The sequence below is a fragment of the Melospiza melodia genome, chromosome 8 (assembly GCF_035770615.1).
Source record: "Melospiza melodia melodia isolate bMelMel2 chromosome 8, bMelMel2.pri, whole genome shotgun sequence".
Classification (NCBI taxonomy): Eukaryota; Metazoa; Chordata; class Aves; order Passeriformes; family Passerellidae; genus Melospiza; species Melospiza melodia.
In genome coordinates, this window is record NC_086201.1 from 8981214 (window position 1) to 9008653 (window position 27440).

Consider the following 27440-nt stretch of genomic DNA (forward strand, 5'->3'; position numbering starts at 1 on the left):
AGAACCCTGTTGTGCCGATAACCCAATTTCCCAACCCAAACGGTACCAGGACAGCAGATTCCAGCCCAAACCACAGCTTTGGGACAGCCAGAGGAGGGGCCACGTGTACTGACTGCCCCACCAAATAGGTCTGGTTTTCCAGTGGTAAGTTTGCCATTTTTGCTTCTGGATTTCAGGGGGAGGCTGAGCCATTCCCTGGCTATGACATTGCGAGTGGCAGGTGAGGTGGTGTCCCCAAACTCTGCTTTTGTCACAGCACCTGCTCAGGTGCAGCCGCTGCTGCCCAGCACTGCTGCATCCCTGTGGCCTCCGGGTGCACAGCAGCCCTTGGGCTGGCACATGATGAACCCAAAGGAGCTGGCAGGGCACAAGGGGCACAGGAGGGAGGCTCAGGGACCACTGCCTTTGTGTCTTACTGCAGTAAAACCTTGGGTCACCCCCTTATTGCTTGGGTGTGGGGCAGCAGCTGAGCTGGCCTGTGCACCCCTCCACACTGTCCCCTTGGATGGCTCCAGCCCCCCAAAACAGTGCGGGAGGTGGGGACTCCCCATGGCTCCCTGGCTGGGCAGCCAGAAGCTGTCGAGGTTCGTCTGCTCACCGGTGCCATGCTGTGCCAGCACACGGGCACTGGGAGAGCCTGGCAGCCCCAGCCCTGAGCAGATCCAAGGCAACTCCCTGTCCCCATGGAGGGGAAGGACAGAAGGTGCAGGTGGCATCAGGGCTAAGGGGACAGCAGGACACAGCCAGCTGGGCACAGGGACACAGATGGTGCTGCCAGAGAGCTGCAGCTCTGACCAGCGAGTGATGGGCCAGGAAAAGAGGATTGCTGGGAGAAGAACAGTCCAGATGACAGAGAAAAGTCCTTGCTCAGGACCAGCAAGGAAAAAGAGGAAAGAATCCAGAAATACACCCAGAAACACTGGCTAAGTTCAGCACAATCCTGACACATTGGGTCTCTCTGGGTAGAAGAGAAATTAAGCCAACTTGCAAGCCCACATCAGATCTCTCATTAGAAACATGGATACCAAGGAAATCTTTTGAGCAACCAACAAATCCAGTCAGGGTCTGGGAGCTGGGAGGCCTTAGCTGCCTACTGAGATGGCTGCAGAAAAAATGGGGTGCAGGACTCAAACCATCCAGAAAACAGGTGGACAGGACTAGCCAGAGGCTTGAGAAGATGAAAACAGGTATAAAATTGGTATTCATTCTTCTCTGTGACATAAAGGTGGGAAAGCAGAGGGTGTTACAGTGAAAAGTTTGCTAATTTACAAAAAAGGAAGTGCAATCTAAAAAAAGGAGAAGCAGATTTCAGCACTTCCAGAGGGTTGGTCAGTTGGTCATTACTCAGGGAACTGATCACACTGCCCTGGCAGCAGCCTTGCCCCATGCAGGGAAACAGAAACAGGGGGAGACCCACATAGTGCAGAGATCTGAGAGAGCAAAGAGGAATCAGTAAGATGAATTGCAATAACCAAGGCAGACAAGGCAATGACTATGGATTCTGTAAATAAATTTAAAGGCAAAATATGCCCTTTACATAATGTGGGAGAGCAGGTAACAAGATATAGCAGGTGCAGGAGAATTCAATTATTTCTGTCCTTCAGTCTCCACAAAGAGCTGATCGTGGCATATAAATTATCACCATTATGATAGGCATGAGGAGGCAGGGGCCATACAGGCAGGAAGGGGCTAAGGAGCAATCTCATTCTACCAGATGCATTTAGCCACAGATGGCCTTTGCAGAGGGGTGATGAAGTACAGCTATCCCAATGATCCTCCTTCTCGTAACCATGCCAATAGGTTTTCACACCTCTCCAGTATTGTCCAGCACCCAGGGAACTCACAGCATCTCAAAGTTTGCTGCTTGAGCATCCCGAGCCTCTGGAGCTCTGTCTTATCCAGCATCCAGTCACTGGGAGTCACCAACGGGAACTTTCCCCAGCAATCCCACATCTTTGCTGAAGCCTCTCCATATCTGCAGGTTTCTGTACCTCCCATCCCATGGACGTAAGAGGTGGCGAGTGCCCTTGCAAGCTGGGGCAGTCCTGGCTGGTATCTGGGCTTGTTTGCAGGCAGCACAGAGACTGGAGAGGGGGAACATCTGCACAGGACAGCAGTGAGAATGGGCTGAGATAGTTAAAATCACAGCCTGCCCGGGAGAGGGGAAAAAATGGGGCTTGTTTCATCCCAGGAAGATATATCCTATGTGCAAGGAGGACACACAGGGGATGGCCGTCGGCAAAGATTAAACCCTCCTGACTGCAAGGGCAGTGAAACACTTCAGGCTCGGTTCAGAGGGGCTGCACATCCTCTGCCCGGGCCGCAAACACACACTGCAATCAGCTCCCCACGGCTGGGGCGGATGAGACAACCCCTTCAGGTCCCTTCCCCGCTCTCCTCTACTGAGTGAGCAAACCAAAGCTCCAGAGGGATTTGTTTTCAAGTCCCCGTGGGTTTTCCCCAGTGCTTTTGCCTGCAGACTCTCCATGGGAGCGGGGCCGTGCGGCAGTGTTGGGGTGTTCGCAGCAGGACAGCTCTTAGGGCGCAGAACCTTTCATTATCTGCTCCACGCCTGCCGGCACAGCTTTCCAGAACAAGTGCGCGGCCCCTGATAGCAGGGGCAGAGGCGCAACAAGCCGCACCCGCCCATTAAAATGAGACAGCGGCCGGCTCTGAAATGCGTTTATAAATAGAGAATTCAGGTCTGCCTTCGACTCCTGTCTGTAATGGACACCGCGGGCCGGCTGCCCCGGCAGCGATGCCCTCCTGCCCGCGTGTGATTAACCCGGGCACGGCAGTGACGGCCGGGCAGCGCTGCGGGGACGGGGCTGGGGGCCCCTCACCCTGAGCAGGCTGTGCTGGGCTGGGCGCTGAGCCGGGCCGTGCCGAGCCGGGCCGTGCCGAGCCGTGCTGGGCCGGGCTGTGCCGAGCGGAGCCGAGCGGTGCCCGCGGCCCCGGCGGGCACATGGGCAGAGGGCGGAGCCCGCGGCCTGACATCACGGCTCGGCTCCGCGCTGCCGGACGGCGCCGCTCGCCCTCCCGCCGCCGCGCTGAGGTGAGGAGCGCGGGGGGACGGGCACAGCGGGGCTCGGGCACGGCCAGCGCGGCGAGCAGCCGGAGCGGGGCTCGAACCGCCCGCGCCGGGCGGGCAGGGCGGGGGAGGCTCGGCTCGGCTCGGCTCGGCTCGGCTCGGCTTGGCGCCGCCGGGGTTGCTTTATCGAGGGGAATGTCCCGGGTTAGCGAGGGCTCCCCCGCCGCCGAGCGCTGGTGCCGGCCCCTTTGCGCCGCAGTCCCGCCCGGGATCCCGCGGCGGAGCTGGGAGCGGGGCTGCCCGCGGCCCGCTCCGCCCCGGGCTCGGGCAGGGTCCCAGGGCGCTCTCGGACCCCTCGGTGCGAGGGCTGGTGTTGGGGCTGGGGCCGGTCCCGGGCGGAGATGTCTGCGGGGCCGGGGTGTCCCGGTGCGGGCGGTCACCCACGGCTCGGGGGGCTGCAGGTCCGCGGACCTGCGGTGCGGGCTGCCCGCGGGAAGCGCTGTCCTTCCCGGGCTGCTGGACACATCCGTGCGGCTGCGGGAAACTCGCTGTCCCTGGCACAAACCGGGCACAGAGCCCCCGGAACGGGTCGGGTTCCCGGTTCCGAGTGGTGCGGTCCTCGTGAGCGCAGTGGGGATGGCTGGCTGGCTGGCTGGCTGGCTGGCTGGCTGGCTGGCTGGCTGGATGGATGGATGGATGGATGGATGGATGGATGGATGGATGGATGGATGGATGGGCGGACGAACCTTCACGCTGTTCTCCTCAGGGAGCAGCACTTGGCACTTAGATTTCACTTTTCATTCTCAGCTCGCTTTGAGGAGATGAGAGGCTCTTTCCAGCCGTGGAGAAATCAGCACTGAGATATAAAAAAAAACTTGGGGACAATCTTGGCCAGGGCCCAGGATCCTTCAGAGGCGAGCAGGGAGCGGCTGTGGGGTTTCTGAACCGCTGTAGGGACTTGTAAAAGCTGCAAAGGTTGGATGCTTTTTGAGGGGGACTTCAGCATTTGATCCATGTAGTAAAGAGGGATGAGAGCTGTGAAGGAATTGTAGAAGTGACTTTGTAGTAGGAGCATCCCACAGGTGATGGAAGCTGGGGTGGACTGTCCCTGTCCCGTGGCCCTGTCCAGGGTTGACATCTGCCCATGACAGATGGACACCAGGGAGCTTGGGGCAGTGTTTGTGTTCCTAATGCCTGAGCTGGGCAGAGGGGTACAGAGAACCCCAGATCATTTCAATCAGAGCATTCTAAATAAAACTAACACAGAGAATTGCCTGCTGTGGCAAGAAACCAAAACTGAGAGACAGCAGGAGAGGAAGGCTGTCGCCTACAGCATCAATACTCCTGTGGGCTAAGGAGATGCAGGACTAATAAGATTTAAATACTGCATCAAGCTTTCGTTTTCTTCTAAAATCACATTTGCTATGAAGCAAATGTACAGTAATATAAGATGCCGCAGTCACTGCACATATTTGATTTCCTCTGTGATTGTAAAGGAGAAAATTATGATGACTCTACAAGTCTGTGTTTAACAAAACCACATCAAACCCCAGGAAAACATGCTCTTTGACAGCATAATAATTTTTTTGTTGTTTATTTTGCTTTTTATTTTTGTTTTGGATTGTTTTGCTTTTTATTGTTAAGAACTATGCTTTGACTATGACCTTGTAACATCACACCCATAAATAGAAGCAGGTTTAGATTCTGGGGAAACACATTTTTTCCGATGATGGAAGAAGTAGGCCAGCCATGCCAGCTCTCTTGAGAGGTGGGAAAGGCAGTGGCAGCTGTGATAAGAAATGTCACGCACCAGGAATTAAAACACACCAATTTGTTATCTGTAAGTTTACCGTCACTGATTAGAGTTAGCTTTTGTCAACATTGTTATGGAAGAAAATGCTATTTTCAAATTTGAATTTACTGCTTAGGTACTGCATAGGTTTCCTATGCAGACCTACAGTGGATTAAGCAGCTTCCCATCTTCATCTAAGTTTAAGTGAACTGTCACTGAACTGAAAGTAAAAAGCTTCTGAAAGTATGTCAGTGACGTGGGAGCTTCCAACACATTTCCAAAGGTCTTTACATACTCTGGGGCCTAAACATTTTGAAATTTTTCCTGGCATTTAAGGTACTGACACAGAAATTCCTCCCATCCTTTTTCCAGGTTCTCAGATTTTCAGTGAGTCTAAAGCCTTGGTTGTGGCAACACATGCATTTCCTTTAGTATGAATACATCCCTGTAGTCATTGGAAAAAATATCCTAAGAGCTCCCCATGGCATGTCAGCTTCAAGAATCAGGGTCTGTAGATAACATGTCCATAACACTGAAGGAGCCTGATACCAACTGCTGATCATGTGCAAGCACTAATAGCTCATAGAGCTACAGAGTGCTTTGTGTTGGAAAGGACCTCAAAGATCATCTCATTCCAACTCCCACCATGGTCAGGGGCACCTTCCATTAGACCACGTTGCTCTAAACCTGGTCCAACCTGATCCTGAACACTTCCAGGGATGGATCATCCACAGGGTTGCTGGGCAATCTATGCCAGTGCCTCACCACCCTCATAGTGAAGAATTTCCTCCTTATATCTGATATAAACCTGCCCTCTGTCGCTGTAAGGACAATTCCTCATTGTCCTACCACTACAGTCCTTGTAAAAAGTCCCTCTCCAGCTCTTTTCATGTACTGGAAGTTGCTCTAAGATCTTCCCAGTGCCTTCTCCAGGCTGAGCAACCCCAACACTCTCAGCCTGCCTGGAGCCTCTCAACAGGAGAGGGGCTGCATCCTTCTGAGCATCTCTGTGACCCTTCTTTGGACTCACTGCAGCAGGTCCACATCCTTCTTATGTAGGGGTTAGATAGAGGACAGAACCTGTGCCAGTGCAGCTTGGCACTGTGGTGAAATACATGCTGTTTGTACCTGTCCAGCACAGGTGGGTCTCACTAAGGATTGGGGTCCTGGGGGGAGGCATATTATTCACACTGCATGTATTTGTCTCTCTGGGCTCACCTGACCAGGACAAGACCCCTGCCAGTGCAGGGTGAAGGTGAAGCAAGCTGGATCTGCTGTGCAGGATGCTGGACTGAAGGCAAACGGTGTGAGAGGAAGGGGAAGGCAGGGCAGTGAGGTGACTTCAGCAAAGAGCATCTCTCTCCCACCCATCTGGATCCCCAAAGATAACAACCTGGTCAGCCAGTTGTGTTTGCCTCTCCCAGGAGCTGTTGGGAAAATCAGAAGAGGCAGTACATGGCCCTGCATTGGCTACCTTTCCTGTGTTCACCACTGTGCTTATTCAGGGCTGGCTCAGAGCTACCTCTGCTCTGTGTGTCATGCCTGTGCTCCGTGGAGGGGAAAAAACAGATCAGCAGGAGATGGGCTGGCCCTCTGCCATGGGCTGTGTCTTCCTTCCAGCCCACACTGCCTCCCAGGCATCTTCTCCCCGTGTGGTCCTGTGCATCTTCTGAGTGACTGGGTGAAGCAAAGTCAGAAAGGCAGGAGAGTGCTGATCTTGGAGACCCTTCTGACAGGCGCTGTGGCACGGAAACAGCCAATACAAATATTTCCCTGCATGCTCAGCACGATTCCTCCATGCTTTTCCTGGAAAGAAACAAAGAGATTTTGAAGAGGGAGCTGGAGCCTGCCAGCTCCCTGTGGTGACTGCTGAAGTCAGGTCCTGCCTGATCTTTGTAGGCCTGGAGAAGGGTGGAAGCCCCAGGTTATTTTAGGCAGGAGCACCTCCACCCATCGTGTCTGGCTGCAGGGAGTTACTAGATCTACCTGAGAAGCTTTCACCTTTGGGTTGCTTTCTTGCTCTTCTCACATTTGGGGACGGGATGGCTCAGAAATGGGTGAGTCACTGAGTTGCCAACTTGAGAATGAAAACCCCCCAAAAAAGCAAGACAAGCCATACAAGACTTAAGTACAGTACCAAAAGTTGTTATAAATCACCCTTTTATGTCACTTAAGAACTGTGAGATGCTAAGCTGAGGAAATAACCTTCTCATCCAGAGTCACATCAGCCAGATAAGCTCCTGCATGCTGTGTCAGCATCAGCACTTCTCTAGCAAACTCTGTCTTGCTTTAGGTCTCTGCCTTCCACAGTCTTACAGTGAAACCTCAGGATTTCCCAGACTTTCACATTCCCATTTCATGATGTTTTATCACAGGGTAGGTCTTTCTCAGGCTTCTCATTACTCTATCAACACCATGGGCACAGACAGCAAGATGTTCTTGCAGAAGAGCAGAGGAAGTTCTTCAGACAAGGACTTTGCTGCAGAGAAGTGGCACTGCAAATGGAGGCAAGTTTGGGGGAGAGTTTGAAGATCTCTATGGCAGGACCTGTTGGTAACTGCTTTAAAGTACATAGTTTTTATGAAACCAGGGCAAAGGTTTTTTTTTACAGTTGTTTATCATAGATAGGCAGTTTTCCTGCTCAGCATTGAAATGAAGGTTTATCCTTGGAGAGAGAAGCTGTCCCTGCCAAGTGATCACGAGCTGGTGTAGTTCTATAGGAGAACTGTAGCCAGGATGTCTGGGCTTGTGAGGGAAAAAGGTTCTTTTGTCCCTGTGGGAAATTCTGCTAGCCCTTTCTCCTCTACTTTCCCCTGTTCTGAAAGGTATTTTTGAATTTTGGTCCTGGTGAAGAACATCTTGTGGTCAGGGGCATGGACATGCCTTAGGCTTCACTGCTGGCTTTCCAAAACAACACCCTAATTTTTTTTTTCAGTGTATAAACCAGAGGGTGTATATGGAGTTGGGAGGGTCAGTGCCTGTCAGCCTGTGTTTTCATTAGTGTGTGATGGAGTAGGGAGGCAGATACTGAATTTGTAGGTGACACTGAGCTAGGGGGGACTGGAAACATTTTAGAGGAGAGACTAAGAATTGAAGATTGTGACAAGCTGGAGAGCTGGTTTAAAAAAAAACAGAGCACACGTTCTGTCCTGTGTGGTAGGACTGACTGACCTCCTGGACACCAGGTGAGCGACCAGCCAGGCAGTGGTCACAGGAGCCAGAGGACAGGGACACTGTGCCCCATGGGTTCACAGGGACACACAGTTGTGCAAAAGCAAACAGTCCTCTTGGGATGGATAAAGAGAAATGGTGCATTGGGGAAGCAGCGCCTCTGCTCCAGGTGGTGCCTTTTAGGGGCTCAGTTGGAAAATGCAGTTCTGGGCATCCTCCAGGAAAAATGAGAGCGAGGAATAGAGGCTGAGTTGTTGGACATTCGGTAAATAACAGCTCTGATGAAAGAGTTGGGTTTCACTTGTGCAGGAAAAACCGAAGGAAGATGTGGAACCTGTTCTCCAAATACGGAATGTGTCTGTCTGCAGAGGAGAAGGCAAATCATTTGCCATGTCCTTTGGGGGTAAAAGAGGAAGGGATAAGGTTAACTGGATTGAGAGATAAAGAGGAGAGAAAGTGGGGCTCTGCAGGAGCTTATGGAAGTGGTTTTAGCAGATAAATACCCGATAATGAGGTAATCAGATAAAGCTGCCCTGGGGCAGGAGGAGGGATGAGGACCTGTGAATGCAAAGTGCATTGGGGTGGAGAACAATTGCAGGGGGACTTGTGGCGACTCCTGGAGCCCCCCAGCAGGCCTGGGGTCATCGCAGTCCTTGGAGCCCACTGCAGGTGTGGGGTCACAGCAGCCCTTGAGTGTCCCACAGCATGTGTGGGGTCACAGCAGTCCCTGAGCCCACAGCAGGTGTGGGGTCACAGCAGTCCCTGATGTGGGGTCACAGCAGCCCCCGAGCCCACAGCAGGTCTGGGGTTACAACAGGCCCTGAGCCCACAGCAAGTGTGGGGTCACAACAGTCGCTGAGCCCACAGCAGTCCCTGGGTGTCCCAGAGCAGCCCCTGAGCCCACAGCAGGTGTGGGGTCACAGCAGCCCCTGAGCCCACAGCAGTCCCTGAGCTTACAGCAGTCCCTGGAGCCCACAGCAGCCCCTGAGCCCACAGCAGCCCCTGAGCCCACAGCAGCCTGGGGTCACAGCAGTCTGTCCCCCTGCCCCTCAGTGCCATGCTCAGCACGCAGTGATGCCAGCTCGGGGCCGCACCAGCTGCCCTGCCGCAGGTCCCTGTCCCCCCTCCCCACCCCAGCAGCAGGGGTACAGGGAGCAGAGCCCCCATCCCTGTCCCATGTGCCCCTGGGCTGAAGGACAGCAGCGGAGACAGCCCAGCTCCCAGCATTTCCTCATTCTCATGTCCTGGCTGGCAGCCCGGCTGGGTTTGCAGTATGGCTTTTCTGGAAGGGCTATTTACATCCTTTGCCAGTTCCTGGTTTGCGCCATTCGGGAGGTAACTCTGCTTTGGAAGGAGAAAGAAGAAAAGAGACAAGCAAAAAGGCAGCAGGCTTGGTTTCCCTGACTCTTTCTCTTGTGAGCAGAGCTGGGGAAGGCATTTCCAGTCAGCCTGGGCAGGACTGCAAGCTCTCCAGAAATGTGCGCCAGAGCTGAGATTAAAGCAGCTTTGGATAAGCTCTTTTATTACTTAAATCTGTTCCAGTTCCAACAGGTTCAGGTTCATGGCACTTGCTCCTGGGAGGGATGCTCTGTGTGTGGGAAAGAGACTTAAACATTTGATTTTCCCTGGAAATAAAATGGTGGTAGCAATAAAATAAAAAAAAAAAAAAAAGTATTTCTGCTCAGAGCCAGACCTGAGTAGAACACTTCAGGTCTGAATGCTCCTCTCCAGCTGGGGCTTTTGGAGGGTTAACTCAGCAAGAGATGCTCTGCAAACAGAGGCTGGAGGGCTTTGGCTTCATGGTTCAAAGGTCTCTCCATGCAGACTGGAAGTCCCCTGGGGGCAGAGATCACCCCTGTCCCTGGAGTGTGCGTTTGTGGGACCGAGCTGGTGCCAGCCATGGCTGGCAGGGCCCGAAGGGACCTTCCCAGTGCAGAAATTGTGACACTCCTCTGCAGAGACCTGACCAAAGGCTCTGCTGCATCCTTTGATTCCTCATGAGCCTTGCTGGTTTTTCAACCCATGTGCTCGTAAAGGAATGTGTGTAATAATCATGTGCTTTATCTCGCGTGGCACCCAAGCAGAAGCTGAAGCACTGAGCAGACTCTTTGATGACCTGCACGGGTTGAATCCACGGCTTATGGAAACTCTGTTGTGGTCAGTCTAAACAAACACTGACTTTGGGGGAAGACACAAAAGCAGTGGTTTTAGCCAAGGTGGTGCAGACTGAGTATGTGAGGCTGAGCTCAAAGATGAGTTTCTGTGCAAATAGGAGCCAGTTTGGTTTCACTGGACAGGACATTTTTTTGGAGCTCTGTATGAGATTGCTGCCATATTCTTCAGCACAGTTTGATATGTTTAAAACACTGCCTTTTTATTAGAGTTAGGGTAAAACTAACTTGTCTTTTATCTGATAAATCTGAATACCAGGACATTGAAATGAATCTTGATTTTTTTTGTCCAGAACTGAAGCAAAGCCTTGCCACCACAGGTCCATCCTTCTTCAGGGTGTACAACTCAAACACCTCTGAACTGCAAATTACAGGAACCAGCTAGGCTATCCTCCTGCACCAGAGGATGTGAAAGGGGCCCCAAAAGATGGTCTCATTGTTAAAGACATGGTGAAAGATATCTGGGTCAGCCCAGACAAACTTGCTGGAGTCCCATCATTGTTAGTATCTCCTTCCCCGCGTCTGTTGAAAGAGGATAAGTGTGCCTGCTCCCCAGTGGCTGTGGGGGATGATCTGCTCAGCAGATTGACTCTGCTGTGAGCCCAGGGACACCTGAGTGGGCTCCTGCAGCCCAGCTCCATCCAGGATAGCTGTCCTGCTGCAAAACCTGAGTGAGGCCTCTCAGTGTGGGCAGAGAGGCAGAAAAACCTTGTTTGCCTGGCACTGAGCCTAAGCTAACAGCCTCTGCCAAGCCTCAGGTGCAAAATATGTAGCATTATCCCTGTGTTTCTTCTGTGAGAACCCCTCCCTCCCTTCCTCTGCCTGGGCAACAGAGATTTGACTGCTTTGTTTCATGCAGCTGCTGTCTGTCTGGTCCCACTCCTTGGGGCAGAAGTTGCCTTCTGGACAGTTCTTGTAGAGTGCCCAGCAGAGTCAAAATATTACCCCAAAATAAAGAAATACATCTTGCTCACTGCCTATCACTGCCATTGCCCTGCAGTTGAACTGCACATGGGAGCAAGTGTGCTGCAGTGGACACAGCACTGATGTAAGGGTGTCATTAGCAGCTGAACTGAAGGGCAGCTGTACATTGTGTTCAGTATTTTAGTTAAGGAACTGCTGCCCAGTTAGAACTGGAGCTTGTTTATCCCCACTGGGCTGTGCTTTAAATCATCTTGTAGCTTCCCTGGTAAGGAACTGATCTCTTGAATTGCATGTGCTATAACTCAGCAGGGATGCACTTTGCTTGACAAGGAAGATCAATAAATGGGGTTTATCTAAGTCTGGAGGTGCTAAAGATGTCTAAGCACCATGATATTCACTCCTGGCCTCCTCTGCAGCATCCTGGCCATGGTGCTGTGCACCCACTCTGGATGGGTTGGCCTTGCTGTGGTGAATTAGCTTTGGAAGGGAGAGTTTCAAGCAGGTGACCTGTCCATAGGTGCAGAAAAAGCAGTGTGGTCACGGTAAGTCAGGGTGGTGGCAGGAGGGGGGGTCTGTGTGCTCCCCAGAGATACAGAAGTGAAGAAAAGCTGTTGCCTAATCAGACAGTCCATTGCCAGGCATCTGCTAGGCAGAGACCACAGTGTTTGTCTCAGTGAAATGTGTTAATGGTGAAAGAGGGATGTTCCCCTCCTTCCTCAGGAGGATTTCAGTGCATGGCAATGACAGCAATGCAACCCACAGGCAGCAGCCAGCTGCTGGCAGCAGGGATGAGTGCTGCTCCAAAGCCCCACCAGCCAGAGCATGACTGAAATAATCACACCAAAATTCACAGAAAACGTTTTGAGTCTTCTTACTTTGTAACTCTCCTGCTGACTTCAAAGGCTGTTTAATGCTGTCATCCCTTTTAATCAAAATAACTGGAGACAGCAAAGATGTTTATCTCCAAACATTGCCAACATCTCTCTACATGTTCAGTGGCAGCTGCAGGACAGAGGAAACACAGTATAAGAAAAATTGCTTGCAGCAACATTTACATCCCAGTGGGACCACAGAGAGAACTTTTGAGGTGCCTTAAATTGATTATGAAATGAGTCTGTGGGTAACAATCACTTTGTCACCCTGAATGCTAATTTCTCCCCCCATGGCTGTGAGCCAGAGATGTGTTTCTTTATTTTGGGGTAATATTTTGTGTGCACAGGTGGTGGAAAAGAGAAGGGGGGTATGGGTGAGCAAGATAATTATTCTGAACAATAGTGTTGGCCCTAGAAAAAATAGTTCTGGACATGAATACATTAAGGTGAAGCAAGGTTTCTAAAAAGTAAAGCAGTGTGTGTGTGATAAAGCTTCAGATAAGGGACCAGGAAAAAAAAAAAAAAGCAGTATCTTTGCAGACAGAGATCTGAAAGTCATCCCTGTGGCCCTTTTCTATGGTTATTCCCCTCCTCCCCCCCTTTTTTTTCAATGGAGTAAGCAGAACTGCAGTGGGCTGTTTGATCTCTGTATTTATACAGTGGACGTGTTTTGAAGGGGAAGAAGTCACCATGCACTTCTTTGGCACTTATTTTCCCATGCTGGCACTTCTTCCATGAGCATTTTTGGGTCTCTGGGATAAGGTAGTGCTTGGTGAGGGGCAAGGAGAGCAGACAGGCCTCTGCCATAGAAACAGCATTGTCACTGAAACCATGATAGTTTATACCCAGGAGAGTGAATTTGAGTTTCAAAGTCCATCTGCTGAAGGTGTTTTGCAGGTTTTCAGTGAGAAGCAGGATTGAGGTCCTGGCTGCTGTGTGAGAGGTCTCCTCCAGTAACTTGTCTGTGCTTGATGTTTGTCTGCCAGGGACCACCAAGTTGGTGTTTTCATAGTAATGTGACCCTTTGATAATTTTTCTGAACAGTTTAACAAATTTACAGCTCTTTAAAGTATATATATGGTATGGGGAGCTTATGCCCACAGGCAGCTCTTGCCATGTCTCTCTAGTGTCTGTAGTGAACTTTGGTGCTCAGGCACTTTGATTGGGGAGATCCTTTTGCAGATTCTTCACAAGAAAGATTGACTGTCCTAAATGATTTTGAGTAGATATTAGGAAGAAAATATTTAGTATAAGGGTGGTGAAGCATGGGAACAGGTTGCAAAGAGGTCTGGTGGATGCCCCATCCTGGGAGGTGTTCAGGACCAGGCTGGATGGGGCTTTGAGCAGCCTGCTCGAGTAGAAGGTGTCCCTGCCCATGGCAAGGGGTTGGAAGTAGATGATGTTTAAGTCCCTTCCAGCCTGAACCATTATGTGATTCTGTGATCACTATGCACGAGTTCCATCTTGTCAATATTCACTCCCTTTCCCAAATCACTTATGAGCATGTTGAACAGCATAAATCCTCAGGGAAATCCCTTGGCAACCTATTCCCATTATGAAAATAATTTATTTCTTCTCACCCTTTGTTTCCCATTGGTAACTATTCATGCAGAAGTGCCCTTCCCCTTTGCACCACTGCTGTGCCAATCCCAGAAGAGTCTTGGGTGAAGGACATTTCCAAAAGCCTATGAAAAACACACCTGTGCCAAGGACTAGGTCACCCCATCCAAATGGTCACCTTCACTTTGAAAGAACTTGACCAGCTACAAGGCAAGACTGCACTCCACCAAAACCAATTTTCTCCATTCCCAGTATATCACAAGTCTGTAAATTACAGTCTTTATTATGCTCTCTAGCAGTGTGCCAATACAAAAGCCAGATGTCCTTGTGTGGAAGTTCCATGGGCTGCCTTCTGAGCCCTCTTAAAATCTCACCCTCAGGAATTTTCAGGGTAAATTTGCTGTTCCTTAAGTTGGGAGGCACATTTGAGCCCCTGACACAGCCCATGAGCAGTCTGGCAGTTCCCTGCCCAAGTTTCTTCTGACCTTCAGGTTCAGCTGCTGTGCTGCCTGTGAATTCATTGATCTGCTTAAAACCTCTCCTTGCCCTCAATATCTAATCTGTTACAGGGCAAAATTCATTAATGTTTGTAAAGCTCATCAAGATCTTTCATGAGCAAATCCCATCATGTTTTAATATATTTTTTAAATGTCATGAGTAAGTTCTCATTACTCATTAAAGAGCTGAAGCAAACAGTGCTTGCCAGACCCAAATATTGAGACAGGCAAGGGCTGAAACTCTCTTCATTTACCACTTTTAGGACACTTTCATTTCAGTTTGACTTTCTGCCTTGATTCTGCTCTGGCAAATCAGAAGCACCCCTCCAGCTTTTCCAGATGTAGTCTCGGGGATCTTCATGGACCCCTTCTTTAGGAGGTATCTGGTAGCTCCATGGGAATCTCAGAGTTTCTGGTCCTGATTACTGTCAGTGTTGGCCTGGCTTTGCAGTGTGAGATGCCAGCATGAAGGACAGCAGAGGATGAATGAGTGCATCCAGCAGGTGTTGGACCACACATCTCTGAGAAAACTCCATAAAAGCTTCACCCTCTAACCCAGCCTGGTGTTTTGTGCCCCTCCAGTGGTGCCTGTGCATTACTGCACATTTCCTGATGGGTTTGACAAATAGATCCTGGGACCAAAACCACCTTTGAGCAGCCTAAGTGACATTTTTCCCCGTGACCCCAGACATGGTCTGGGTCTCTGCAAGAGCTCCACGTTGAATTTGCGTTTCTCCTTGTTTTTCCTTCCAGGATGTCCAGAGGAGACATGGCCAAGCCTCTGCTGGGCCAGGGGGGCGCGGCGGGCGAGCGCAGCCCCCCGGCGGCGCCGGCCGGGCGCACGGTGGGCGTGCTGGGCAGCGGGGACTTCGCGCGCTCCTTGGCCGTGCGCCTGGTGCGCTCCGGATTCAGGGTGGTGGTGGGCAGCCGCAACCCCAAGCGCAAAGCCAGCCTGTTCCCTGCTGCAGCAGAGGTCACCTTCCAGGCCGAGGCCGCGAAGAAGGCCGACATCATCTTCGTGGCCGTTTTCAGGGAGCATTACTCCACGCTCTGTGACCTGGCTGATGTGCTGGTGGGCAAGATCCTGGTGGATGTCAGCAACAACACGGAGATCAACCATCACAAGGAATCCAACGCCGAGTACTTGGCCTCCCTGTTCCCGGCCTGCACCGTGGTAAAGGCCTTTAATGTGGTTTCTGCGTGGACGCTGCAGTCGGGTGCCAGGGATGGAAATAAGCAGGTATTGTTTTCTTCCAGCAAGGGATAAATCCCAGCTGTTTCAGCAGCTCAGCTCTGGCAGCATCAGCAAATGGCCTTAGGCTCCAGGAGAAGGAGTCTTGAGTGCTGGCTGGGCATCCAGAGATCACCCCTTAGCTTCTGCATTTCTTTGTTCAGAAATTAAATACCTTCACTCAGTTCACACTGTGTAGTCCTTGGAGCATCTGCCTGAGTGAAAAGTATTATTCAGTTTTCTGTTTATCTAAACAGAGCCAGTGAGACAAACTGGCAGTACATGCATGAAAGGAAACCTGTCCAGGAGAGAGGTCTTTGGCAGCCATGGTAAATCCCTGTCAAAAAGCCTGCCAGGAATTATGATGCTCAGTGGAGTAACATAGGCTCCCTGTGACACAGAATCCCTCTGGATGCACTCGATCCCAGCAGCCTGATTTCTTTGCCCCATGTGTGTATTTCTGTTCATTGCAGGTTCTGATCTGCTCAAATAACCAAGAAGCCAAGCGCACCATAGCAGAAATTGCTCAGGTCATGGGATTCACCCCCGTGGACATGGGCTGCATGTCATCAGCCTGTGAGATCGAGAACATTCCCCTGCGCCTCCTGCCAGCCTGGAAAATCCCCATCTTTTTGGCTCTGGGGCTTTTTCTTTGCTTCTTCACCTACAACCTGATCCGACAGGTCATCCACCCGTACATCAGGGAGCAGAAGAACAAGCTGTACAAGATCCCCATCGAGGTGGTCAACACCACGCTGCCGTGCGTCTCCTACGTCATGCTGTCCCTGGTCTACCTGCCCGGGGTGCTGGCAGCCTGCTCCCAGCTCTACTACGGCACCAAGTACAGGCGTTTCCCAGATTGGCTGGACCAGTGGCTGCAGCACAGGAAGCAGATTGGTCTCCTCAGCTTCTTCTGTGCCGCCCTGCACGCCGTGTACAGCCTGTGCCTGCCCATGCGCCGCTCCCACCGTTACCTGTTAATCGAGACAGCTGTCAAGCAGGTAACGGGGGTGCCCCTCAGGTAGCACCTGCAGGGATCTGCTGAACTCATGCACATCTTGGGTGGTGGGCCGAATATCTTGCGTTTTTCATTCATTTTCCAGAGGTGTGGGGTAGTGGGAAAAAGCTCTCTGGGAGTGCTTGCCCCACAGGTCAGCCGCATGGCACAGACTGAGCACTCGCCTGTCTGTGCTGAGGAGCTGCCATCTCCCTCGATACACAGCTCCCTCTGCATTGTTAGCCAGGGCTAGGGTCAACACCCCATGCCACTGCTCCCCAGAAACACTGACTTTGAAACCAGCCTTGCCTGGCACTGGTGTCTCTGAGGCAGGAAAAATGCTAGGCAAGGGGAAATCCAATGGTAGGAGGAGTAGAGTTCCCTTCAGCTCCCAAAATCTTGGGAGATCCCTGTTTGTTCACACTGATGTTCATAATTGTGCCTGCTGGAGTAACCAAGTCATATCCCAGAGAGGGTTGTGTGTCCTCATCACCCTGTGCCTGCAGGAGTTTAACAAAATGGTGGTGAAGAGCCAGTTATATAAGAACAAGGAAATGGAAAAGGACTTTATTGCTTTATGGACACTCTCAGCAGTGTTTATCCAGTGTGAGATTGCTGCCTTCAGGCAGGTCAGCCAGCTCTGTTGTACCATGGGAAGATGGGATTTGCTCTTTCCTGCCCCTGGCTTGCCTCTGCTCCTCACTGCTCCCTCCTGGGATGGCACAGGCTTTGTGCAGCTGAGGGGAAATGTGATCAAGGGATTACCCCACAACCCCTCTGCTTTCTGTGCTGGGGTATTTGGCTGAGTGATTCCAAATATTTGTCCCAAAAAGGAGGGAAGGAGCTGTTGGGGGCAGAGGGGAGAAGGATGGCTGGTTTGGGCAGCAGTGGCTCTTCAGAGCATCCATCAAACACCATTCCCAGCCTCTCAGCTCCAGCCTTGAGCAGGTTCTTCTCAAGTGCCACAGTTGCACATTAATCTCAGGCAAGCATCCTGTGTTCATTTCCCCTCTACCTCCTGTTTTCTAGCAACATCTTTGTTTAGTAAATTAAACCCATTTAATGGCTAAAGAGGACGGTTCTAAATGTTCCTCTTTGCCATGCAGTATAAAACCCATCTTCCCTTCCATTAGCATGAACAATTTCCCCCCTAAATGCACTTAAAACAAAGGTTATTAGGAGACTACTGCATATTCAAGCATCTGTATTTGTTTTCATGGCTTGAAACTGAGTTCTCATTGTAATTATCTTTCCAAATGTGACTTTGGGGCTTGCTGCTGTGGTTACAGGCATGGGAGCTGAGAGCATTCAGCAGTTCTTCCCAGCAGGCTTCAAATCAGGTATAGCTTTGCCCGAATGGCTTTGGGATAAGAGAGCATTTCCACATCTCCCAAACAGGCAAATGGTGCTGGAGGTATGAACAGGATCCAGTGCTCATCCAGGAAACCTGCTTCCAAAACCAGAACAGATAAAACTCAGTTCCTCTGACCCTAAGTGCCCCATTTTAACAAACCTTCATTGTCATGCCAGGCTATGGAGAAGAAGATGACAGTCTGGGTAGAGGAGGAAGTCTGGAGGATGGAGATTTATGTCTCTGTTGGAATAATTGCCCTGGGCTTGCTGTCGTTACTTGCCATCACTTCACTTCCATCCATCGCAAACTCTCTCAACTGGAGGGAATTCAGTTTCATTCAGGTAAAGTTGATATTTGCTGATGCCAGAGGGTGATTCTGCAGAATCAGAGTCAGGCCCTCACACAGACAGGGCAGGGCTTGACCTGCTTTCCCAGCAGGGCAGCTGTGCATTGGAGTCAGCAGCAAAGCCTCCCCCTGCACCCCAGAGCCACAGATCCCTCATCCAGGGGGTGAGACCCAGAGCAGGAGAGGGGCGGAGGGCTGTGGTGTGTCCTGGGGCTGTGCTGCTCTCACACAGGGCTTGTCCTGTCTAGGAAGGTGCTTTTCTCAGGACAAGGGAGGCTGTGGAGGGCAGGCAGGAACTCACTGTGAGCACAGCTGGCTACAGCACACAGATCTGCCCTTGCTGTTCAGAGAGAGTGAGCTGCTCAAGAGGAGAGAGCCTGGGAGGACAGTGCAGGGGAAGGACAGGTTTGGCAGAGCTTGCATGCACCCAGGTGTTCAATATACAAGTTCAAAAAGGCTTAGAGTGGTCTGTAACCTGCCAGAGCCCACACAGCACAGAGAACTGGGTGTGATTTCAATGAAAAGGCCATGACTGATTCTAAAACCTGCAGAAAACTTTAGTTTTTCCCCAGTGGTTTAAGAACCTTCCTCCACTTGCAGTGATGGCCAAGCTCCCAAGGGCCAAATTCCCTTGGTGACCTGAGTCTGCCCCCTGGGATTTTCACAGACACAGTATTCACTGGCTGCAGCTTTTTCAGGGATGCATTTGGAGCCAGGCTTAGGGCTCATTAATGGAGATAGCAGAGAATGAACCTTTCAAGTATCCCCTGCACATTAAAGCTGATTTTGAGGCCAGATTCCACTCACTGTGCCACAGTCATACCCCAGAGCCCTAAAATTCCTTTTCACTTGTGCCTCCTGCAGCAGGGCTGCTTAGCATGCAGCAGGCTTTGTAACCCCTGTGGCCCCCAAGGTGTGTGAGCCCCCCCAGGACTCCCTTCCCCTGCATCTCCCCTGTGGAGCCTCCCTTTGCACCACCTAACCCTTCCAAAGGGGAGGGCAGGGCTCAGGGATGCAGAGGTGAATATCTATCATCCAGCCTCTGTTAAGCTCTGCTGAAGCTCTTCAGGGGTATATAAATAATTCAATATTCATTAGAGCAGGAGTTTGAAGTCTGCTCCCCTGCTTCTCCCACGAGTGCCCCGATCACCACACGAGCAATCCAGTTTGTCTTCTTTCCCCTCTTGCTGTGGGCTAGCCAGCAATTATTTACACTGAGTAGAAAAGCTGCACCAGGAGAGCTTGACCCCAAGAGATATCCCTCGAGGAGAAGGGAGACTGGCTCTAAACCTCTGTTTCAGACTGGACAATGGGAGCATATTAATTCTCACCACTGTGTCTCAGGGGAGGGCTGCAGCTGCTGGGACACCGGATAAATCAGTCCTGACTTGCACATCTCACACCAGGAATCCCAAACGAAGGGAAGTATCTCCTTGCAGCCTGGAAGGAGGCTCTGAACCCCCCTGCATTTTTCTTTGGCTCCCCAGGCAGCCTGGCAGCTCTCCTGGAGGGTGCTGGCCTTGTGTCATGTAACACAAACATTGTCGTGGCAGGTCGTGCGTGTAACACCACTGTCCCATCTGCCCTTTGGGACCCCTTCCCAGCCTTTCCAAGGCAATGTCAGCACTGGGACCAGACAAATTCATGATGGTCAGTTCCAAAATAGCTCTTGGCTGTCCCACATGGGAACTGGCTGGCTTAGTTCATGGAAAGATACTCACACCTATTTCTGTCTGCATGGAATGAAGCGTGACAGTGTGACACGAGCTCCCAGCTGATCACAGGCAGGAGAGACATAGCTGGTATTGTGCCTCTTTGTGGAAATACCATGTAAAAAGAGCAGGTTACAGATCTCCTGGCATGTTAGCTTCCATATTACTTTTTTTTAATTAGGATCTTTTAAATTATTTACTCCTCAATAAGTTGGTGGTGCCTTTCTTGAGGAAATTAAAGGAGCAGCTACAGCTACTGCTTCCAGGCTCCTGAGGTTGTATTCACATAGCTCAGAGTGAGCCTCCCTGAATTAATGCACAGTGGCACTGTGCAAATACAAGGGGTGAAGCATGAGGCTGCTTTCTCAAATATTTGGGATTTCTAGCACTTCTGCAGCATAAAAGAGGTGAAATGCAGATGCCCCAGCCAGATGCCTTCCAGAAAATGCAGCAGTTTGTTCCCATCTCAGTTGAACTGGATGGTGTTTGAGAGATGCTGTACCAAAAGCCACATGTGAGGCAAATTCAGGAGTCACTTTAGTCCCCTCCTTACCCAGAGCTTCCCAAGTCTGACATTTTCCAGCAGCCAGTGTGTACACCTGTATTAGTGGCATATACTGCCACAGTATTAAAATACACATCTGTTGCCTGACAGGTCAGAAATCCCATTTGTATTGTTGCCAGAGTTATAGGAAAAAAGGTTAATTTTCACAGTAGCTCTTGTACATACTCAAATTTCAATTAAATATAGTTAAATTGGATACACAGTTCCCCTGTGTGTCCAGTTTTAACAGAAAATGTACAGGATTGAAACACTGGCTAACAGGAATGATTTGTATGTAATTCAGCTTATAGGAGACATTTTTAACATTCCCCAGTGATTTACAAATCAACTCTAATTGCCTGAGAAGTAAAAATGTGTATGATTGCCTTTACCTTCCTATCCTGAGGAGCCCTCCTGGAATTTGAAGGTTGAATTGACCTGGTTTCTTTCATAGTTCATGTAGCATAAGATGTAAAGAATCTGTAATCAGACCTTTTCTAACCCTCCTGTTGAGGCAGTGTGAGGGGCCAGAGCTGCTCCATTGAGCTGATAATTCCATAGTACTGATGGCTGCACAAGTGTGAAGCTTATCTGGGTCAGGAAGGGGCTCTCTGCTTTCAGTGCTGCCCAAGCATTTCTAAATGAGCCACAGGTGGCTGGATCACCTTTGCTGAGGTGTTACAGGGAGCCTGCAGGCACCAAGGCAGTGGCAGAGGTGGAAGAGTTAATGCAGAATAGAAAATACATGCAAAACCTGCATCAGGAAGATACTGCCTTCATACAGGACCTTTCAGAGAGCTTTAACACCCTACAGGGCTGCTGGCCCCACACTCCCCATGTTGTGACAGTACAAAAAAAGCCTCTGCCACCGTTGAAAACAAAACCCAGAAAGATTTCGTAGCCAGGAACTGCATAGAGGATCAGTGAGAGCTCAAGAGTGGTATCAGGGCTGAGCACTTTGGCAAATCAGCCCCCTGGGCTGCTCAGCAGGCTCTGCATTGTGCTGCCCTGAGTGTATATTGAGCTGTAAACACTGAGCCAGGCTGCAATCAGCAAAGCTTTGGGTTCTGTGCACTTACAGACCTGCTGTATCCTGCTGTCTGGGGGGTGCAGCCGTGCCTTCAGCCGTGCATCAGCACTGGGAGCCCCTGTGCTCACCCCAGGCAGCTCCTCATCTGTGCTGAATGTGGATCAGCCCATTGCTGCTGCCAGAGGAGCTGCCAGCCCTGCTGCAGCCACAGCACCTTAGCCATGTGTTTGTTGCCATGTGTTTGTAGCCAGTTAGCCTTTTTGTTTCATCCCCACCATCCACACACACAAAGCTGCGTCAGTCACAGAGTGCCTGTGATGGTTTGTCACCTTTTGTCCTATCAATTTCCTTTCCTGCTCTCCCCCAGTACCTGCAGCTGTTTAAAGAGAAACTGTAGAGGCACAGGGTAATTATCTCCAGCTCTGACATCTCTGCCATGCACAGAGCCCTGCTTGGGCTGACTGGATGCACCCCCTGCCCAGGGCAGAAAGCTTCTGCTCTTGGGTTCCCTCTGTCCCCTTTTCCCTGCCCTGCTTTGCCAGGTGAGTCCTGATCTGGTACTTCAAACCTTTTGCCACCCTGGGGATTTTTGCCTGTTGGAGAGAATCTTGAACTATAAATGATGGATGATCTGTGGGTCAGGTCCTGCTGTTAGGTTCAACTGGGACCACAGCATATTTCAGCAAACTCCTCCTTAATTTTCCAAATGCAATTAGTCTTGACCCTGTTGGGTTTGCTGCTTGTTACCACTTTGGCTTAGGACATGGACACAGCTTCTGGTAAGAAGGACGTGAAAGAAAGGGTGAGTGTGGGCTTGCACACAGGACTAAGGCTCAGATCCCAGCTCTGTTCCCTCTTCCTGGCATGACCTTGAGAAATGCTCAGCTGTAACACAGAGAGGAGTCCTACCCTGCCTTGGCAGCACTCAGTGACACCCACATGACTGCCAGATAGATACTGTAAAAGTGAAGTACCTAGATCTGGTAGCACATTTTAGAGCTCTCCTTCCCTCCCTTGCCCAGTCCCCTCAGCTGCTTAAAATATTAGCTCTGAAGTTTAGAGGAGTCTTGGTTTGGTTTTTTTGGTAATAACGTGCTACATTTTTTAAAGTTGTCTGGGTTTTTTAATTGTTTCTCAGTAATCAAAAATAGAAGGGGAATCTATGATTTGAGTAGTTCTTTGGGTGAAACTGATTTTTCAAAAGATGATGAATCCTTCCTCCCATCTTGCCCTGGTTCCTTATTTCCCTGCCATGTCCTCTTTCCTGGACATATCTTCAGGAAGACTGGGTTTCTTGCTGATCTCTGCACCAAGACAGATATTTTGGCTTTGAAAGGCTTTCTTCCCTAAGTTAGGGACTAACTAAAATTAGCAAAATTTTCCCTCTCTAGGCATCTTGAAATTTGTTATTTCAGGCTTAGATAGACCAAGCATTCAAAGTAGGACAGCAGAGCAAGATGCTCCACCTGCACTTTTCCCTGAAAATACAGCAGCAAAGGCCTGCACAGAGGAGAACACAGCGAGTGCCCAGGGCTGCTGAGTGCCAGCAGGCAGTGGGAGCTGGCAGGCTCAGGAGCCACCACCTCTGATGCTGGCAGGAAGCCCTCAGTGAGGGAAAGAGTTTAAAACCTGTCTTTGAGAGCAACCCTCAGAGGGAGCTGGAATTACTCAGGAGGAGGAGGAGTTGTCCCTGTGGGTGCTTGGGAGCATGATCTCAGCTGAAAATGGGGGAAGTTCTTGCCTGTAGAACAGGGGCTGTGTTCTTGCTGCCTCACTGAGTGGATAAAGGGCTCTTCACAGCCTTTGAACCAACACAGATCTCTAAGACAGAGGAGGAAAGCCTTGAGGGCTGGTGCTCACCTCAGAGCAGAGCACTTGTGCACAATCTCATTTTCCTGTAGGTGACACCACTCACCTGAAGATGTCTGCTCTGTGTGGAGCTGTGGCATCACCCACTTCCAGCAGTGCCAGCTGTGGTCCAGAGCCACATCACTGCTGCTTCATGCTGCTGGTCAGAAGGGACTGGCTCAGCCAGCCAGGGACTGGCAGGGCAGAGCTGGCAGGGCAGGGCTGGCAGGGCAGAGCTGGCAGGGCAGGGCAGGGCAGAGCTGGCAGCTGCAGCTCAGGAGGAGCCCTTGGGAGCTGCCTGTGCCCCCCTGCCCAGCTGGGGCTGGGGGCTGCTGCTTCACAGGGTGCAGAAGCCCTCTTCTCTGCTGAGCTGGCAGCACCTTCTGGGAAATTCCTGCTGAGCTTCCAATGTCACACCTAACCTCTGATTAGACAAAGAAAAGCCCAGTCTGGCACACTCCCCAGGAAAGGGTTCCAGCCATGTTTTATTGAAACACAGGAATACCCATTGCTCCCTCTCTGTCATGTACACTTAGAAAATGATGTCAGAAATACAGGGAGACAGCCAGGCACAAGGCACTCTGCTAACTGGTGTGTGTTTCTTTTCCTTTCAGTCCTCCCTTGGATTTCTTGCCTTGGTGATCAGCACCCTGCACACGCTCACGTACGGCTGGTCGAGGGCCTTCGATGAGAACCAGTACAAATTCTACCTGCCCCCAACCTACACCCTCACCCTGCTGGTCCCATGCACTGTGATCATAGCCAGAGTCATCTTCAGTTTGCCCTGCATCCAGCACAGACTTCTGAGGATCAGGAGGGGCTGGGAGAAGGGCAGATACGTCAAATTTGTGCTGCCCAGTGCAACGGGGGAATTCTCGAGTGGGGAGACCTCCAGTAATGTCTAACAGCCCCAGCTTTCAGGATTTCAAAGCACTATCAACATTTCTAGGTTCAAAGGTGTTTCTTTTTCTTAAATATATGTATGTTTTGGTATAATGGTATTGTTGATAAAAGAATAAAATTTGTTGACTTTAGAAAATGGATGGCCATCAAACTTAGGTTAGACAGTTGCAGTTAAATTATATTGCTGATTTGCTAGGACAATTATTGCCTTAAAAGTGACTGTGAGAGCCAAGCTAGCAGCACTAATATACATGGAAACTGATGGACTCTCTTAGTCAGATCAGTCACTGGAGGTGCTACCTGGCAGCTCCCCAAACCAGTATTTCTCAGTTGCTTTCCTAGCTGCTCTCATAAATTTCAATGCCTTTATTTTTTAATACAAGGTTGCACAGATTTTCTGGAGTTTATGACAGCAAAAATACCCTGCCTCTTGAGTGTATGGATCAATCAGGGCAGTGAGGTTTAGAAAGATCAATTGCCTCTAGTTTTGTTCTCCTCAATGAACTCTGTGGACAAGTCAGTACAGCTATATTCATGTTACTGTGACAGCAGATTTTACTAAAATCATCAAATCTGACAGCAAGCCCAGTATCCCTGTTCTCTCAGATACAGACAGCACTTCTGCTCCTGGAAGCAGTGCCTGATGCATGTTTATAAGCTGAGGAAATAAAGCACCTTTTCCAGGAGTATAAAAGCATTTGAGAGAAAGGCATCCCCAATTCCAGACGTCTGGTCTGCAGTGCTGCCTCTGAGAGGACAGCTACTGCTGCATGTTCTCTGTTACACTGAGCCAAAGTTTCAAGCAGTATTTGATTGAAATAGAGCGAGGATAATTATTGGAAAGGCCTGCTGCTTCACAAAATTACATGCAGAAAACCAAGGCCTTCCAGCTGGCCTTACATCAAATAATAGGGTGAAGCTTTTAGAAATGGCTGTCATCTGAACATTCCCATTTAAGCAAACAAAACAGCAGTTCTAAACCCACTGGTTTCAGTAGCAATAATAAGATCTTTGAACAGTCCTGCAAAGGGATCATCAAGTCTTGACCACAAGATGAAAACATGTTGTACATTTGGGCACAGTCCTTCATTGCCTTACACCTTAAAAAGTCCCTTTCATACAAAGCAGGTGTGAAATGCTCTTCTGACTTCACACCCACTGTGGACAGGGCACAGGGCAAAGATTTCTGTCCTAATTTCATGTTTCACCTGTTGCTTTCTATGAAGTTCTTACTCTTTATCAGAATAATTTTTTAGGTATTGGACATGCAAATCACCAAGCAGTGAATGGACAGCCATTCACTAAAGCTCATTTAGAAGCAAGCAATTGGGATGACACAAGAAGACTACCTCAGTAAGGTCAGGTACAAGGACATGCCTGGAATGGCCTCATTTTCCTACAGTTAAGGAAAAGACACTCAGTGTTCAGTGTTGCTTTGAGAAACAAGAGCTGTCAGCACCAAAATGAGATAGAGCTTGTGGGACAGGGAAGTACTTGTTCCCCCCAAAAGGGCAGGGGGAATTATCAGCTTTGGGGCACATAAACCCTTCTGCAAGCCAACATTGCTCCCATAACCTGGAAGAGTTCTACACAGACAGAGGCTCATAAGAATTCCCTGTTTAGCCTCAAGCAACTGCAGTGAGTAATATTCTCCAGATATTGCTCATGTGGCCAGTGATGATATTGACTGTTTGTTCTTGCCTAACACTTACAGTAAAATCTCCAAGTGCTGCTTCTGAGGGGAAAGCTCAGATTTCATAATAAGGTGACTTTTTTGTTGTTGTCTTCATGGGGCTTGGACAATATGGTGAAAGTACCATTCTTTACCACTGTCCCCCTCAGCAAGCTGAGTTTGTTAGGTTCCCCCATCCAGAACTTAGCCCAGATTGGCACCTGACCAAATCACTCTTCAAGCAGACTGATGACCCAACAATATTTATTTCTGGTTAGGTGATAAGTTTCCACATGGAATTGAGACAGTTTCACCTGAATATAAGTCAACCCACTCTAATTTAACTCATCCTTGAGGGAAGACTGGATTGAGCAAGCCTGGTTTTTTAGTCATCTTTTCCATTTCATCATCAGGCAAAGACAACATAAAAGCATCGGTTTACACAGTTTATGGTGTATTTCAATGCCTTTTTGCCCCCATCTAGGTTTCTTTTCACATCTTTAGGTCAGGCAAGACTACTTTCTGGTGGCCAAAAAAGATCAGGAGGCAGAAAAAGAGCATTACACAGGCTGGCAGGCATTGTTTTCAAGGGGAAAAGAATGGTTTATTTTGAGTCACTGCAAGGTTAAAGACTCACCTTTCTGCCCAGCAGAAGGTTTGCACCCTCGCTTTGTTTACAAGACTTCCATGCCTACAAACCCTTTCCCATGGCAAAGGGACAGTTCCCAAGAGCAGAGGGGCAGTCAGTGAGTCAGCATGGTGCTTTTCAGATGGACACAAGCCCAAAGGGACAGACAAGCCAGCTCAAAATCCCCACAGCTATTGCAGCTCTACAGCATCTAAAGAACAAAGCTGGACAAGGGTCTCCAGGTAATGCCTGTGCCAACAGACTGGCCAGCCACCATCCCTTTTGGAAACCAAAACCAATCCTTAAAGACACTGAATAGCATTTCACATCGTGCCCTCTGTATGCATCTGGTCCTGAAAACATGGCACACAACAGTTTGAGTCATTTCTTCTGATTCTGGAATGCTGGAAATGAAAGTAAGGGATTTTTCAGTTATCTTTTCCCTAAGTATTTTTGATGTGCATAGGACATTCAGTGAGATTAGCTTAAAATTCACCATTTAACTGGTTTTGTACTTGAAGTTTTTCTCTCTGTATATATGTACACACACACACATAAATATATGTATCTTATTGCAGAATATTTAGCTTGAATGTAAAAATCTTTGTATTTTTATTTTCTGTACTGCCTACTATGTGCCTCTGGGATATGTAAGAACCAAATGAAGAGCTGTAAGAGTGAGGCCAGTTTTAATCTCTGGCCTCTGTAGTTATATAAAGATATTCTGAACAGATCTGCATAATTATATCAGAGCTTGTGTGAGTCTTTTTTCCTGCCTCTCCCCAAACAAAACCATTACTTTAATGGCAGTAGTAGTGTGATTATCTAGAATTTAACCACTAAGAAATAAAACCCACTACAGCCAGCAGCTTGTAGAATCTCATTATCAAGGTAATAAAATGATCATTGCTGTGACCCATGGTGCCAGGGCTCAATTACAGAGTTCCTGTGAGTGTGAGAGGGCACAAGTGTGTGCAGACATATATTTCATTACAGGGGGTTAACTGATATTATACAGCACTTGTAGCATAGGATCAAACAAGCTTAATTCACTAAATAGAAAGTGCTGTTGATACAGAGTCCAAGGAAGAAGGAGTTCCAAAGAAAGATGGAGTTTTGGTACTATAAATTTGTTCTCTGCTTCTTAAGTCACTTTT

The 27440-nt window shown here is 49.6% G+C and overlaps 1 protein-coding gene across 1 annotated transcript; it reads left to right on the plus strand.

Annotated features, from left to right (window-relative positions):
* Positions 1 to 27028, plus strand: STEAP3 (STEAP3 metalloreductase). Its single transcript, XM_063161649.1, has 5 exons — positions 1 to 144; positions 14772 to 15258; positions 15723 to 16250; positions 17777 to 17941; positions 23695 to 27028. Exons 2-5 carry the CDS (start codon positions 14773 to 14775, stop codon positions 23983 to 23985), a joined length of 1470 nt encoding a protein of 489 aa, XP_063017719.1. The 5' UTR covers positions 1 to 144; position 14772; the 3' UTR covers positions 23986 to 27028.
* Positions 27029 to 27440: the final 412 nt, after the last annotated feature.

Bases quoted from the DNA above. Each gene is read 5' to 3' on its own strand.
- STEAP3 (XM_063161649.1), top strand. From the start codon at position 14,773: ATGTCCAGAGGAGACATGGCCAAGCCTCTGCTGGGCCAGGGGGGCGCG. The intron at 16,251-17,776 runs GTAACGGGGGTG...TTGTCATGCCAG, and splicing joins TCGAGACAGCTGTCAAGCAG to GCTATGGAGAAGAAGATGAC. The intron at 17,942-23,694 runs GTAAAGTTGATA...TTTTCCTTTCAG, and splicing joins GGGAATTCAGTTTCATTCAG to TCCTCCCTTGGATTTCTTGC.